Source organism: Felis catus, chromosome B1, assembly GCF_018350175.1.
Source record: "Felis catus isolate Fca126 chromosome B1, F.catus_Fca126_mat1.0, whole genome shotgun sequence".
Taxonomy (NCBI): Eukaryota; Metazoa; Chordata; class Mammalia; order Carnivora; family Felidae; genus Felis; species Felis catus.
In genome coordinates, this window is record NC_058371.1 from 116,902,525 (window position 1) to 116,919,630 (window position 17,106).

Consider the following 17,106-nt stretch of genomic DNA (forward strand, 5'->3'; position numbering starts at 1 on the left):
TGAAAGGTTTGGCAGAGAAATCTAGGTAAAGAGTCAGAGGAAAAGATTTTGTTTTGATATATATAGTTTTACATGTTTATTTAAAAGGGTAATGTAGGGGTGCCTGGGTGTCTTGGATAAGCATTCAACTCTTGATCTCACATTTCACGGGAATGAACCCAACGTTGGGCTCTGCACTGTCAGTGCAGTCCCTGCTTGGAATTTTCTGTCTCCCTCTCTCTCTGCCCCTCCCCTGCTTGCTCTCTCTCAAAATAAATATATAAACATTAAAAAAAAATAAACAAAAGGATAATGCAGTTAAAGAGATAAAGGAAGAGAGAAAGAAAATAAGGGAATTATATTTTTAGTTAAACTTTTAATTTTTAAATATAATTGTTGATTCATATGCATTTAAAAAATAATATGGAGGGACGCTGTATACCCCTTACCCAGTTTCCTCTATTATAATATCTTACAAAAGTACATATGCATTGGATTTTGATGTGCTATGGTAGAATACACCTTGAATGGAGTAGGGTGACTATTTAGTAGGGTGACTATTTATAGTAGGGTGACTATGGACAAATAAGACATGTCTATAAGAAATTAACATCTTGATTCCACTTAGTTCAGGGTAATTTTATGGAGAAGACAGGGTTTTAGAAAGTAGTTGGCTTTAAGAAATTTATGGCCAGTGTGCCAAGATGAAATAGTTTTGAGGCCCAGAATACAATCTGAAAATTTGGAAAGTTAATAGAGATATGAAAAGTAGCTCGGTGATTATATGAGGCCAGAATTAACCTCATACCAAAATCAGACAATTACATCATAGGAAAATGGACCTGTAATTATGGACTAATATCTCTCATGAACACAGATGCAAAATGCTCCACAAAATATTAACAAATCGAATCCAACAATGTATATGAAGAATTATACAGAATAACTGAGTGGGATTTATTCCAGGTATGCAAGGCTGGTTCAACATTCAAACATCAATTAATGTAATCAATCACATCAAAAAATTAAATAAGAAGACTGACATGATTATATCAGCAGATACAGAAAAAGCATTTGACAAAATCCAATACCTATTTATGATAATAACTCCCAATAAACTAGGAATAGAAAATTTCCTCAACTTGATAAAGAATATCTACAAAAACCCAGCAGCTAATATGATAATGGTGAGAAACTTTGGACTTTCTTAGGAATGTCAGGTACAAGGCAAGGATGTGTCCTCTTATCACAACTTTTCAACATTGTACTGGAAGTTCTAGCTAATTCAATAAGACAAGAAAGAAAATAAAAGTTCTACAGTTTGAGCAGGAAGATATAAAACTGTCCTTGCACACAGGTGACATGATGTCTATGTAGAAAATCCAAAAGAATCCAGGAAAAACCCTCCTGGAACTAATAAATGATTATAAAAAGTTTGCAAAATGTAGGGTTAATATACAAAAGTCAATTGCTTTTCTGTATACTAGCAATGAACAACTGGAATTTGAAATTGAAGACACAATACCCTTTGCATTACCACTCCAAAAATTGGCATACTTAGATATAAATCTATCAAAATATGTACAGGACTTAGAGGAGGGAACTATAAAATTCTGATGAACAAAATTAAAGCACTTAATAAATGGAGAGATTTTTCAACTTTATGGATAGGAAGACTCAACATTGTCAAGATGTCACTTCTTACCACCTTGATCTATAGATTCAATGCAATCCTAATCAAAGTCCCAGCAAGTTATTTTGTCGATATTGACAAACTGATTCTAAAGTTTATATGGAGAGGCAAAAGACCCAGAATAGCCAACTCAGTTTTGAAAGAGAAGAACAAAGTTGGAAGACTGACACTACCTGACTTGAAGTAAGTCTTGAAGACTTACTATTAAGCTGCAGTAATTAAGACAGTGTCGTACTGGCAAAATAATAGGCAAATAGTTCAATGGAACAGAATAGAGAGCTCAGAAATAGACTGAGAGTCAACTGATTCTTGACAAAGGAGCAAAAGCAATACAACAGAGCAAAGGTAGTGTTCTCAAAAAATGATGGTGGAAAACCTGGACATCTACATGTAAAAAAGTGAATCTACCCACAGACCTTATATCCTTCACAAAATTTCAAAACAGATCACAGACCTAAATGTAAAATGCAAAATTAAAAATACCTAGAGGATAAAATAGGAGAAAACCTAGATGACTTTGGGTACAGTGATGACTTTTTAAGTACAACACCAAAGGCATGATCCATGAAAGAAATAATTGATAAGTTGGACTTTATTAAGATTAAAAACTTCTCTGTGAAAGACAGGATCAAGAGAATGAGAAGACAAAGCACAGAGTGAGGGAAATTATTTGCAAAAGACATATCTGATAAAGGACTATTATTCAAAATATGCAAAGAACTCTCAAAATTCGACAATAAGAAAACAAACAACACGATTTAAAAATAAGCCAAAGACCTTAATGGACATCTCAACAAAGAAGATATACACATGGCAAATAAGTATATGAAAAGATTCCACATCATAAGTCATGAGAAAAATGCAAACCAAAACAACCATGAGATACCACTACACATCTATTTGAATGGCCAATATCTGAACACTCACAACACCAAAGGCTGCAGAGGATGTGAAGCAACAGGAACTCTTACTGCTGGGGGAATGCAAAATAATACAGCCATTTCAGAAGACAGCTTGATAGCTTTTTATGAAACTAAATATATTCTTACCGTACAATCCAACAGTTGTATCCTTTCGCTTTTGCCCAAATGAACTTATGTCCACACAAAATTCAGTACATGGATGTTTATAGAAGCTTTACTCATAATTGCCTAAGCTTGGAAGCAACCAAGATGTCCTTCAGTAGGTGAATGCATAAATCCAGACAATGGAATAATATTCAGCCTTGAAAAGAGATGAGCTATTAAGCCATGAAAAGATGTGAAGGAAACTAAAATGAATATTACTAAGTGTAAGTAAACTGTGGTACATCCAGACAATGGAATAATATTCATCCCTGAAACAAAATGAGCTATTAAGCCATGAAAAGACATGAAGCTAACTAAAATGAACGTTACTAAGTGAAAGAAGCCTGAAAAGTATACAAGAATATCTCAGAGATGTTCCAGGTTTGGTTCTTTCCAGACTACCACAACAAAGTGAATATCACAATAAAATGAGTCAAATGGATTTTCTGATTCCCCAGTGCATATAAAAGTTATGGTTTACACTATACTACAGTGTATTAAGTATGCAATACAATTATGTCTACAAAACAATGAACATACCTTAGCTTAAAAATACCTTATTGCTAATAGAATGCTAAACATAATCTGACCTTGCAGTGAGTCATAATCACTGATCACAGATAACCATAACAAAAACAATAATAATGAAAAAATTTGAAATATTGCAAGAATTACCAAAATGTGATATAGAGACATGAAGTGAGCAAATGCTGATAGAAAAATAACATCCATAGACTTGCCTGACCCAGGGTTGCCACAAACCTTCAACTTATAAAAAAACAACAACAACATGATCTGTAAAGTACAAGAAAGGAAAGCATAATAAAATGAGGTATACCTGGACATGCTGTATGATTTCAACTTTATGACATTCTGGAAAAGGCAAAACCATGGAGATAGTAAAAAGATCAGTGACTGCCATTGACTGGGACTGAGGATGGATGAACAGGTAAAGCACAGAGGATTTTTAGAGCAGTAAAAATACTCTTCATGATACCATAATGATGGATATACGTCATCATATATCTGTCAAAACCCATAGACAATACCAACAATGAACCATAAACTATGGACTGTGGGTGATAATGATGTATCAGTGTAGGTTCATCAGCTGTAACAAATGGGACACTCTCATGGGGGATGTTGATAATGGGGGAAGTTATGCATATGTAGGGCTAGGGATTATATGGGAAATCTCTGTACCTTCTCTCTCAACTCTGCTATGAACCTAAAATTGCTCTAAAAAGTTAGGTAAAAAAAAAAAAAGTAGCTGGGTGATAGAGAAAAAGTAAGAGGGAAAAAGATTACATGGTTGCCTATTAAGCAACAATGAATGACCATGACTTCTGGCAACAGTACAAGTCATTTAGTGAAGGCGACAGCTAGAGAAGACGATTTGGCAAGAGTCCTTCTAGGACACTTAAAAATTCATGACAAAATAGATTTGCTCACCTATGGTTTCCTCTATTTGTTATGCAGCCAAAGTTTTAGGAAATAGCTTTAAGAGCTCTAATTAACTATCATCTCTATCATCTCTCTATTTATGGAAAGCTGAGTATATTTTAATAGTTACTAGATAAAATATTTCTGTCTTGGTTCTTTTATCTTGTGCTCCAGTGAACTAACTGTAGTTCACCACTGTAATTCTGTCCTTTGTTCAGGGAGAGTAGCCAAATTTCATTACATTGCTTGAATTCTTCTCTTGGGGAAGTGGGAAGTTTGGTTTCCTCTGTTTGGAGCTGGGTTGGGGTGGGGAGGATGTGGAGGGGATTCAGACAGAATTGAGTATAATTTCCGAGAGTGAATCCGGAGAGCAAAACTACAACTGAGAGCCAAGCAGGCAGTCCTCCGGAACTGCTGCACAGCATCTGGGTGCTTTGTAACTCAACAGGAGCACTGTTCACATAGCGAGGCAGCCAGAGGCTAGAAACTGCTGGGGTAGAAGCCAGCTTTGAGCTGTCAAGACAGACACCAGGAATGTCCAACTAGAAACCTCAAAGAAGAGAGAGCAGGAAATGGAAGGAAGCCTGAATGATTTCCAGAACATGTGCTGAAGCTACAATCCCCTTTATATAGAACAGCAATATATGGGCTCACTCTGGTGAGGTGGGGGTCATTAAAAACACAGCAAACGCCAAAGGGATATAAAAATCATTTACCAAACTAAAATGTAGTGACTATAGCTTAAATTCATACAACACAAATTGGGCCATGGCCATCTTTTTGTTGTATATAGGTTTTTATGATAACACAATATTTGAACAGTATTTCATGATTATAATGCATTTATGCCCCCTCCTCCAGTCTCCTTTCTGAGATGCTTTGATCTACATTGGGCTCTGGGAACTTGGCAAGCCCCCTTCCTGCATAAGTTTCTGAATCAGGGCTGACATCATAGTTTAAACTACAGCAACCTCACTGGGGTGGGAAGCAGAGCAGGAAGCTGAATGCCATGGGCCTTGGGACCCTTTCCTTTCCCTGCCCCTTTGGGAAAAAAAAAGGCAAGTTGGGGATCTGTCCTTTCTAATTCCCTGTCTTTTATGTTTCCCTATTTTAAGACCTGCCTTATCCTCTTCAGACCCTGAGAGAGAGGTATGATAGTATGTCAAAACAGTGTGCTAAATGTCACATATGTCATACAAGACAATTGCTAGATGTAAGATAGTCCCTGCCATCATGACACTGAACACCCCATTGCTCACCTAGACCTGCAGGATAATACTGGTGGGCACCATTTTCCAAGTGGGGGCTCTGCATCCAGAGAGAGCATTGACATTGTTCTCCTCAAATTTATGGTCCCCCAATAAATAAAAGAATAATGTTGTCCATTTAAATTAATATTTGTTATCTGTGGTTAAAAATATAACATGTAAATATATTTTCCAGGGAGAAGGGATTCCATAATGGAATATGTGGTATGATTCCAATTTCACAAACTATTTGGGTATGTCTATATATGCCTAGTCAATAAACAAAAATATTGTATTTATAGTACTTATTTCTAAGTGGTAGAGCTATAGGTGATTATTTTCACCTATATATTCTGCCTAATAAAAATTATGTACAGGGCACGTCGGTGGCTCATTCGCTTAAGCATCCAACTCTTGATTTTGGCTCACCATTTCAGGTCATGATTTCATGGTTTTGTGAGTTTGAGTCCTGCGTCAGACTCTGCGCTGGTAGCTCAGAGCCTGCTTGGGATTCTCTTTCTTTCTCTGCCCCTCCCCCACTCACACTCTCTCTGTGTCTCTCAAAATAAATAAATAAACTTTAATGGGGCACCTGGGTGGTGCAGTTGATTAAGCGTCCGACTCTCAATTTCGACTCAGGGTACGAGATACTCAGGTATCTCACGGTTCATGAGATACAGCCCTACGTCCAGCTCGATGCTCTGAGCAAGGACCCTGCTTGGGATTCTCTTCCTCTCTCTGTCCCTCTCCTGCTCATGTTCACACTCTCTTTCTCTCAAAATAAAAACAGTTAAAAAAATTATTTACAAACTTACTGCTATGTGGGGTATCCAAATTTTAACAGAAAATTCCAATTGAACCCTTGTCAACACAAAATTATAGATTATTTTTGTCCTTTCTGAGAACACAAAATTTCATAATTCAAAGGTTAGGTGATATGAGCAAATCCAAAATAAATAAATACAAGACTACATATATAAAAACCTACTAAACGTGCATCCAAATATATGTTTATACCCTTGGAAGGGTAAAAAGAAGCTAGTAATGGTGTTTGCCTCTAGAGAAGGAAATTGAGTACTATAAGATACTAATGTGTCTTTGAGATCTTTGGAATTTTTTTATTATGTAAATTTTTTAAATTAAAGAAATAATTGAAAACGAATAAAAAATTAAAACATGTGTTTAGATTCTTCCAACTACTCTGTCCAATCACTTTTTGGTCCTTTCCTTACACACAAAACTCTTTTCCATTGTTAGATTAGTTTGCCCAGATTTTGATTTATTTTGACTTACTGCCAAAAATGTACAGTCTCGCCTCTTGCCCTGTTTGGATAATAAGTAATCAGAACCTGTTTTCCCACTAAATGTTTCAACACTGAATGTTGTCAATAATTTTTGCCTTCTTTGCAAAACCTCTCACAATGCTGCTATTAAGGAAGATGTAACTGTTGAATTTGATCCTGATTTCAGTTAGGTGACGTTTTATGTATAGAAAAGGTTCGACATTAAAATTAAGATTTGTACCCATGATCGTCACTCAAGGGCTCGGTCTAGACATTCATTAGTACACTGACTCATTCGTGCAAGTTCACTCAAAGAACCTAGTGCTTTTCTCAGTTTTCAACTTCCTCTTTCCAATTTTCATTCTCCTAGGCTAACTTGTGTCTTCCTGGACTGAAAAGACATGAATCAGACGTAGAGAAAGAAATCATGGAGGAGGTACAATAGAGCAAAGATAGTCTTCTCACCAAGAGGAAAGACACGGACCAGATGATTTCCCAAAGTTCTCTTCCACCCTAACTTGTACATGTATAATATTTATTTACGTTGCCTCAGGTTTCTCAGCATGGTTTGCAGATCGTTCCCCTGGTTACATAAACACTGTCTATATTAATTTATAAATTTTGACACTAACTGGTGACAAGCGGTTTGTATGCAAAGACTTTGGTATTTAAACGGTTAGAACGGAAGCGAGGACACGAAGGAGCTAACGAACATCGAAAAGGTGGCAAATACACTCATGGCATAAATTAACTACCTTGGCATTCATAGATGTTTCGTCTGTATTCCTGAGCATCTATTTGAAGTTTTTTGGTTTTTTTTTAGAGAGAGAGAAAGAGAGGGCACAAACAGGGGAAGGGCAGAAAGAGAGGGAGAGAGAAATCCAAGCAGGCTGTACACTGTCAGCGCTGAGCCTGTTGTGGGGCTTGAACCCACGAACCATGAGATCATGACATGAACTGAAATCAAGAATCAGATGCTTAACTGACTGAGCCACCCAGGCGCCCCTTGAGCATCTATTTACTTAGTCAAGGTTAAAGCATTAAGAAGTGAGGGGAAAGGTGGGTCTGACATGAGAATTCTGAAAAACCTCTGAATAACTAGTATTTCAACATTAGTAGGACAAAGTGACCACTAGACTGAAACCAATGTCCACAATGAGACCAGACAGAGAGCACTGAAAAGATATCTAAACAAAGAGACAAGTACCAGATGTGAAAAATGAGCAAGCTATAAACAATCTGAATAGAATAACAAGGGGAAAATAGGAGTTCGAAGTGCGAGAACAGTAATTCAAAGTATTGAAGAGTAAGTTAAACATGCTAAATAAACTACATATCACCACGATGGAAACGTTTTATTTTACATGGTTGAAACACCAATTCTGAGAACTGCTTGTAAAGGTTGCACAAGAAGCAAAAAATAAGAAAAACAACAAAAGCCAAAACACAAAGATTGGAATGCATATAAAAGATTACAGCTGAGCAATGGCATATATATTGGTGGGGCCAGTTTAATTCACCAGTGTGGTAGATGGTTTAAAGTTGAGAACATTTGCACATTAAATAAACTTGTTATTCCATTTGATACAAAAATGTGTTATGAATTAAAAGGTGGGCATTTCTTATATATTGTCTTTTTTTATATTAATCATTAACTCATCACAGGGACAGATTCTTGGTACATTGAGTTTATTTTGAAATGTCTTAATCACACATGGTTTTACACATATTAAATATTTCACATCCAACTAAAAAAAAATTTTTTTTAAGTTTTTTACTTTTGAGAGAGACAGAGACAGCACACCTGGGGGAGGGGCAGAGAGAGAGGGAGATGGAGAATACCAAGCAGGTTCTACACTGTCAGCAGCATTATCAGCGCGGAGCTCGACATGGGGCTTGAACTCACAAGACCATGAGACCATGACCTGACCCAAAACCTAGAGTTGGACGCTTAACCGACTGAGCCACCCAGGATCCCTTCATGTCCAACTTTAAAAGAGAAGGACAGAGAATATAGCCAATTCTTTTAGAGTCAAGTGAGAGTTTTTCTTTCTTTTTTTTTTTTTTAGGACAGCAGGTAATGCTGATGAGAATGATCCAATGTGGAGATAAAGTCAATATACAGAAAAGAGAAAGGACACCGGCAGGAATGATATCCTTGAGGAAGCCTGAGGGGATAGAAGGTTGTCCTTAATTAGAAGCAGAACCATTAGCCAGGCTATAAGGATAGAAATGCAGGTAGGTTGATAGGCGTGGTGTTGGGACAGTGTGCATCTTCTTATTGTGCCTATTTTCTCAATGAAATGGTGAGAAAGGATATTAGCTAAGAGTTGGGACAGAAGAGGGAGTGTCTGAGATGTGAGGAGAAAGATGTGAGAGTCCCTTCAGAGACATTACTGGGCACCCCACTGGAAGAAAATGGTCATGAACTGTAGAAGACATTGGTTCCAGCTGCATGGGTCAAGGTGTAAAGTAGGCAGAAAATTGAACTTCATCAAGGGTAGTTGTTTTTTGGTTTTGGGGTTTTTTTTCAAGCAAGTAAATGGAAAGAGAGGGAGGAGAGGGAATTGAGTTCATCTGCAAGCAGTGATTATAATGGAGGGCCTGTGTTAATGAAATCAGGTGTAGGCTATCGATGAAGGGTGAAAAGGTGGTGAGGTCAATAGCATGGATGTCCGATGGCATCAGGAACTTGTCAGGGAGAGGAAACCAGTGGGAGTGTGCTGGGAGACAGGACGTGAGAGTTAGAAAATGCTAAGTCTGAAATTCCAGTTCTGAAGGGGTGAAGTAAAGGTAAGGGCATCTCTAGGGGATGGGCCTGGAGTGAAGGGCTGACATGGGGTTGAGGCAAAGATCCCAGAATGTGAGCAAGAAATTGGGGGAGAGGCCCCAAGGTTTGTGTGCGTCATTTGCCTGAATATTGAAATCATCTGACATTGATGTCGGCTAGGTTCTAAATTTTTCAGAGAATGGGAGTGATGGTAAAAGCTCACCGTAAGAGAAGGTAGATAGTGGTAGAGTCTGATGCTAGGTGCATTTCAAATCAACATTTTAAGAGGTATGTAAATAAACATTTTATTAATAAGTATAAATTTCTGCTAGAACAGGGGTGCCTAGGTGGCTCAGTTGATTAAGCATCCAGTTCTTGGTTTCGGGTCAGGTTTGAGCCCCAAGTCAGTCACTGTGCTGACAGCACCTGAGCTTGCTTGGGATTCTCAGTCTCTCTCATGTTCTCCCTCCCCCTCCCCCACTTGCATGCACTCTCTCAAAATAAATAAGTAAACTTCAAAAAATATATAATTGCCAGAGCAGCGGTTATAGGAGACACAGCTAGTTTATATTAAAAGAAAAAAAAAACTTCAAAAATATTTTTATAGAGTTAGCAATGCAACTAGAGAACGACTGTTGATCATGACCATTTTTGTTGTTCCTACTCTTACAGAATAAATAAGAAATTTCCAGATTCAGACAGCCACCAGTTACCTTCCAACGTGACAACTGTGAGAGGATTAAATGAGCATACAAATGAGGCCTTTGGAACAGGGCCTGACAGATACTAAGTACCTATTGAAAGCCAGGAGGGAGTAAAACTAAAGGTAACTTCCTATGAAGGAAAAATTCCTTCTTCATACATTGTCTTAAATCAAAACAAAACCCAACTTCTATATCTAAGGTCACCTTGATCTACACTGCTTTTTCCTAATTTCTAGGCCAGATATTTTTTTCTAGTATTTCTTGGAGAAGTCTTATGTTAAGAAACATAAATTCTGGGGCTGCTTTGGCTCAGGTCATGATCTTACGGTTTGTGGGTTCGAGCCCCACGTCGGGCTCTGTGCTGACAGCTCAGAGCCTGGAGCCTGCTTCGGATTCTGTGTCTCCCTCTCTCTCTCTCTGCCCCTCCCCTGCTCATGCTCTGTCTCTCTGTCTCAAAAATAAATTAAAAAAACATTAAAATTTTTAGAAAGAAAAAGAAACATAAACTCTGCTTCTGCATATTGTAAGTACTGGGTGAAAGATGTAATAATTGAAGTTGAGACAACTGGCTGGCAATATTTTTATAATCATGGGGTACATGTTAAGATGCCAAGCCCAGAATCCATAAAGTTAAATATATTTGATCACTTAAACATGGCAAAATCAAATGAATAAACCTTAAACAAGGTTTTAACTTTTTAACCTTAAACAGGTTAGCAGGCAAAAGACAAACTGAGAAAATTAGTTGTAACATGCAGGATGAAAAAAGAACATCTCTAATATATAAAGAGATTTTGTAAAACAATAAGAAAAAGACAAACCATATATTTTTTTTTAAAAGAGCAAGAGACATGAATATGAATAGGGATTGAAGAGAATACAAAGGGCTAATGAATATATAAAAAGGTATTCTGACTTCTCAAGCACTGTTAATGAAAACGAAAATGAGAATGGTATGAACTTTTTGGTTGTCAGCTGGAAAATTTTTTGTCAAAATGCTACATGCGTATACCCTTTGATCTAGCAATTCCACTTCTAGGAATTTATTCTAAGGAGATAAGGTGACCATACCCAAAACATAAGTGTGTCTCAGCATCAGTAACAGTAGAAAAACATGTATAAGTATCAGTAGTCATGGCCAGAAACATCAAACAGATTGCTGAATGAGACAAGTATGCTATAAAATAGCATGTGTAGTTTTTGTTACATTTATGTAAAAATATATGTGTCATTGTGTGTGTGTGTGTGTGTGTGTGTGTGTGTGTGTGTGTGTGTGTAAATGTCCCAACTGATGCCTGCAAGGATGTTCCCAACCACGTGAATAGTGATTATCTTTAAGTAGTGGAATTCTGATCATCTTTACTTGGTAGTTTATGCTTTTGTATATCAGTTCGATTGTGTGTGAGGACCATTTATCCCCCTCAGTGATCAGGTTATCACTCCTCAGGTTATCCTCTGCTTTGCTCTTGTTCTCCCTCAGCCTGGAGCACCTTTTCCCCTTTCAATTCTTTGCTGTAACGTCCCCCATTGGAAAGGTCTACATTTACGATGGTGTTTGAAATAGAAACATCACCCCTCTGTGCCCATGCCCCATCCCTCGTCCCCACATTAGTTTTCTCTGTTATACTTAACACCATCTATTATATCTTAATTTGTATATATTTATTTATTTACTCATTTGTTCATTCATTTATTATTGACTGTCTGACTCTTCCTCTCCCCCACTAGAAAGCAAACCCCATAAGGGCAGAACTTTGTTTTCTACTGAACTGTAACCCCAGTTCTGGGAACAGTGCCAAGTACACATCAGGAACTTAATAAATGTGTTGAATGGATGAAAGGAGCCAGATATATGTGTGAGTTTATGTTCATGCAAATTGTGTGTGTGTGTGTATACATGCACCTATATATGAATCAAATATCTTTGTACCTATACTCTAATTCCTTACAAGAAATTCCCTGAAAAGCCTTTGATTAAAAAGGAGGAGAATGATTAACTTATAAACACTTCAAGTGTTACCTTACATTCAGGTTGGTTTCTATGTTGAATTTTGCTGAATAATCGTTAAGTTTAATTGAGCTCTCAATGTATAGTGGGGAGGGAGGGACACAATATTTTTTTCTTCCAAATCCTGGATCATCTTTGAATCAGATCAAATGCTTGGTTCCTGAACTGGAAACCTATTTGCTCACATTTTGTTATCAGTTCCATGAGAATCCAAGAAGGAACACAAAGAAATTTCAAAATGATGGAAACCATGAACTTCCTTTCCCCCATATTTTAGAATGCAGTTTCCCTGGCCAAATGGAGGGAATCTGGGTGTCCCTCTGCTGACACAAGAAGTGTGGGTCTGATGACACCCGGGATCACCCCAAACCGGGGACTCCAGGAAAAAGGCCCATCACTCCACCCGCCCTGCAGCAGATACTACCACTTGGGTGATTGGATTTCACGGTGCTGGTCATCCTATTTAGGATATGGTGGTGGGGGGGAGACCCTCAAAGTCACATTTACCTGTTTATTTCTCAAGGGCTGAACCACTTCCCTAATGCACAGCTCTAGATCATTGAGGTAGTCTTTTTCCGTCTGAATCAGCTCCTTGATGATTTTCGAACGCTTTGCCATCATTCTCTGCATCTGATGCTCTTCTTCCTGAGCTAGGGTCTCGGGTGCAGAACACTCAGCCTGTGGAGTCATCTTTTCTGTTAAATAAAAACATGTATGTACAAGTCAGACATTCTGCTGAGGTTTCTTGTCCCTTCATTACAAACAATGACACTGCAGAGTTATTGTTAGCAAGGAAAAAGGCATGGGGTGTCTTCAGACTGTGTTCTCAGGAAGAAATGTGTGGTAGTTTGCCCTAAGGTTGGAATCCTATGAAACTATGAGCAACAAGGGACGTGAGAGTGGATACTTCTAACAAGTCAGTTGAATGACACTTGACTGTCACGGCTTGTCTTTAAAATATCCCATTGCTACTATATTAGGCTATAATCCTGGTCTTCAGGTTGCAGATAAAATGTATAAAAATCAGTTCAGAACTTCTTCTGGATACATTGGCTTTTAAATCAAAAGATGATTAAAAAAATCAAGGGATGATTTTTAATTAGTAAGTGGAGCACCTTCCAATTTTGTTTGTAATAAAAAATTATTTAAAATAATTGCCCCTCATTCGCAGTGGGTGATATGCAAACCTCAAAGAAATGGCAAACAATTGCATGTGATTGGGATTTTTCTCTCAGTTCACAGTCTGAATCCATGGGAGTGAGGAACTGGTGGATTAAATACATTTCAACTAAGATTTTTCATTACCCATTTTCGGGATCATGTGTATCTTATTGTTTCAAAATTCTTGAACTGCCAAGTGGAAATTTTTAATTAAAAAAAATCACAGTGTTGATGAGATATTGAAATAAATGGGAAGCCTCACATATAGCCAAAGTTTTATATAAAGTATAATGTAAGAAAGCTAAATATCTTTAAGAATGAGCTTCCCACAGCAGTGTAAAGTTTTGGAAGCCACAAACTAGGTCACAGATGAAATCAGAGCAGTGATAGATAGTAGGGCAGTGTGTGCGTGTGTGTGTAAATGAATTTGCTTCAAGCTGGAAGTCATCACAAACTTAATTTTCCTCTTAGTCTCTGCAGTTGCAGAAGTAATTTCATTTCCTTTAAAGCTAATATGATTCTAGTAACTGATATGTGAAACCTCTTCAATGCTGACACCACTTCCTGAGAATGTAGAGTTTTAAAAAAGGGCTTAAAAAGGGTCTGTATAAGGGGAAAAACAGGACACAGGTCACAGTGTATGGAAATGGACATAAAGAGAGGATATTTTCTTGGCAGACTCCAGAAGCAAAGCTAAGACAACAGAAGAATCATTATAGTAGAGGGCTCAACATAATACTTTAAGGTGAAGAGACACTTTGGAAGTATGGAGAGCGCTCCTCTCTCCCCGGCTTGCTCGTTCCAGGGGTTCAGGCAGAAGCTCCATAATCAAACATCTGTGGAGGATGCTGTGAAGGTGATTCCAGTGTTAGTGTAGAAGGTGTGCTAGCCTGGTCTTTAAGCAACCCTGACTTGAAGGTGAATGTGCTTCCAGATCATTTGCCCAGTAACTATTCTTCCTTCATTGGGAAAGAAGATGGATTGGACAAATGGCATCTAAGAACACACGGTGTTACAGGGCTTGGGACATTTGGTACCAAAGAAATAATCTACATAAGTTCTGTAAGAAGTGAAAAATCTATACAAGGAGAGAAAATGAATGCATGAGCTGGTCTGAAGCTTTCATATCGTGAGCTATGTTATGAGAAGTTTTGGATGCCTGTTAATATTTTTACTGGAAAGTAGAAGAAGCCTGCCTTTCAGCACCCCAAATTCAAAAGGACAAGTTATAATTAGGTGTCATTACTATGAATTGTTTGGGATATAAAAGAGGAAGGCAGGTTACTGATGAGGAGAGATGCAGTGAGCAGGTTGTATACACAACTTGACTTTGTAAGCCTTCTTGACAGGGCGGAGTGGGGAGGCATGGAGATTCTCCTGGGATATATGAATTGGCTTATAGAAAGAAACCTCACTAGTAGAGAGCTAAGAAACCTGTTCAGATAGTATCCGCTTATTACTTATTACTCCAAAATAAAAGGGACATTATTGAAAAACTATTCTGATATCTGCTTTTCAAAGTTCTAAACTTTTTGTGCCTTATAAAAATAATCTATCAACTATTTGGGGGCCTAGCAAGGAGAAAGGAGTCTTTCCTGAACATTGGCAAAGAGCCCTAAAATACATTCTCAGGTTCCTTTTAGTTCTAAATTCCACACTCAGTTACTATATCAATTTAACTTCACAGATTTTCCAGTTGCTGTGCTTTAAATGTCAAGTATCAGATTTTATCAATTAAACACTGCTTAGGGGCTCCTGGGTGGCTTAGTCAGTTAATTGTCTGATTCTTGTCTTTGGCTCAGGTCATTGTCTCATGGTTCATGATCAAGCTCTGCACTGACAGCGCAGGGCCTGCTTGGGACTCTCTCCCTCTCTCTCTGCCCCGCCCCTGCTCATTCTCTCTCTCTCTCTCTCTCTCTCTGAAAAATGTAGAAAAAAATTTTTTTAACTGCTTAGATTTTCTAATACTGCTCCACAGCTTGTTCAGAACAAACTTAGGAGGTCATGGTGGTTGAAATAGGTCAAGATACTCATCTTCAGAAACTTCTACCTCAGGCATAAAAATCTCAGAGAATTTGCAGTTGAGGAAACTTATGAGATACTTTGTTTGCTCTTTTATTTTTTGTTTTTTTCTTTAAACAAGTTATTTCATCTATTCGAATCTTATAGACACTTTAGATACAATATAGAAAGAAAATAATTTTGATATGCCTTTGATGTATTCTTTATATTTTATTTTTCCCTATTTAAGTATTATTTTATTTATTTGTTTATTTATTTATCTATTTATTTTTAATATGAAATTTATTGTCAAATTGCTTTCCATACAACACCCAGTGCTCATCCCAACAGGTGCCCTCCTTAATACCCATCACCCACTCTCTCCTCCCTCCCACCCCCCATCAATTTGTTCTCAGTTTTTAAGAGTCTCTTATGTTTTGGCTCCCTCCCCCTTTAACCTTTTTTTTTTCCCCTTCCCCTCCCCCATGATCTTCTGTTAAGTTTCTCAGGATCCACATAAGAGTGAAAACATGAGGTATCTGTTTTTCTCTGTATGACTTATTTCACTTAGCATAACACTCTCCAGTTCCATCCATGTTGCTGCAAAAGACCATATTTCATTTTTTCTCATTGCCACGTAGTATTCCATTGTGTATATAAACCACAATTTCTTTATCCATTCATCAGTTGATGGACATTTAGGTTCTTTCCATAATTTGGCTATTGTTGAAAGTGCTGCTATAAACATTGGGGTACAAGTGCCCCTATGCATCAGTACTCCTGTATCCCTTGGGTAAATTCCTAGCAGTGCTACTGCTGGGTCATAGAGTAGACCTATTTTTAATTTTTTGAGGAGCCTCCACACTGTTTTCCAAAGTAGCTGCACCAGTTTGCATTCCCACGAACAGTACAAGAGGGTTCCTGTTTCTCCACATCCTCTCCAGCATCTATAGTCTCCTGATTTGTTCATTTTAGCCATTCTGACTGGTGTGAGGTGGTATCTGAGTGTGGTTTTGATTTGTATTTCCCTGATGAGGAGTGACGTTGAGCATCTTTTCATATTCCTGTTGACCATCTGGATGTCTTCTTTAAAGAAGTGTCTATTCATGTCTTCTGCCCATTTCTTCACTGGATTATTTGTTCTTCGGGTGTGGAGTTTGGTGAGCTCTTTATAGATTTTGGATACTAGCCCTTTATCTGATAGGTCATTTGCAAATATCTTTTCCCATTCCATTGATTGCCTTTTAGTTTTGTTGATTGTTTCCTTTGCAGTGCAGAAGCTTGTTATCTTGATGAGGTCCCAATAGTTCATTTTTGCTTTTAATTCCCTTGCCTTTGGAGATGTGTCAAGTAAGAAATTGCTGCAGCTGAGGTCAGAGAGGTTTTTCCTGCTTTCTCCTCTAGGGTTTGGATGGTTTCCTGTCTCACATTCAGGTCCTTCATCCATTTTGAGTTTGTTTTTGTGAATGGTGTAAGAAAGTGGTCTAGTTTCATCCTTCTGCATGTTGCTGTCCAGTTCTCCCAGCACCATTTGTTAAAGAGACTGTCTTTTTTCCATTGGATATTCTTTCCTGCTTTGTCAAAGATTAGTTGGCCATACATTTGTGGGTCCAATTCTGGGGTTTCTATTCTATTCCATTGGTCTATGTGTCTGTTTTTGTGCCAATACCATGCTGTCTTGATGATGACAGCTTTGTAGTAGAGGCTAAAGTCTGGGATTGTGATGCCTCCTGCTTTGGTCTTCTTCAAA

The 17,106-nt window shown here is 37.8% G+C and overlaps 1 protein-coding gene and 2 long non-coding RNA genes across 5 annotated transcripts in view; 2 read left to right on the top strand and 1 right to left on the bottom strand.

Annotated features, from left to right (window-relative positions):
• Positions 1-7,544, top strand: part of LOC109499041 — a 29,387-nt gene extending 21,843 nt beyond the window's left edge. Inside the window, exon 3 of the long non-coding RNA XR_002156155.3 lies at positions 7,083-7,544. This is a non-coding gene — a long non-coding RNA (uncharacterized LOC109499041). The remainder of the gene's footprint in view (positions 1-7,082) is intronic.
• Positions 1-17,106, bottom strand: part of ARHGEF38 (Rho guanine nucleotide exchange factor 38) — a 131,406-nt gene that overhangs the window by 81,076 nt on the left and 33,224 nt on the right. For both annotated transcript variants that reach the window (XM_045056035.1, XM_003985118.5), the window contains exon 2: positions 12,702-12,889. In XM_045056035.1, coding sequence (XP_044911970.1) covers positions 12,702-12,889 — 188 coding nt within the window. The remainder of the gene's footprint in view (positions 1-12,701; positions 12,890-17,106) is intronic.
• The window catches only part of LOC123384997, a 31,457-nt gene continuing 23,009 nt past the window's right edge, over positions 8,659-17,106 (top strand). Inside the window, exons 1-2 of one of the 2 annotated variants that reach the window (XR_006596893.1) lie at positions 8,659-8,950; positions 10,155-10,308. This is a non-coding gene — a long non-coding RNA (uncharacterized LOC123384997). Of the gene's footprint in view, positions 8,951-9,354; positions 9,506-10,154; positions 10,309-17,106 lie in introns of those variants that run through there. The other variant, XR_006596892.1, reaches the window with a different exon arrangement.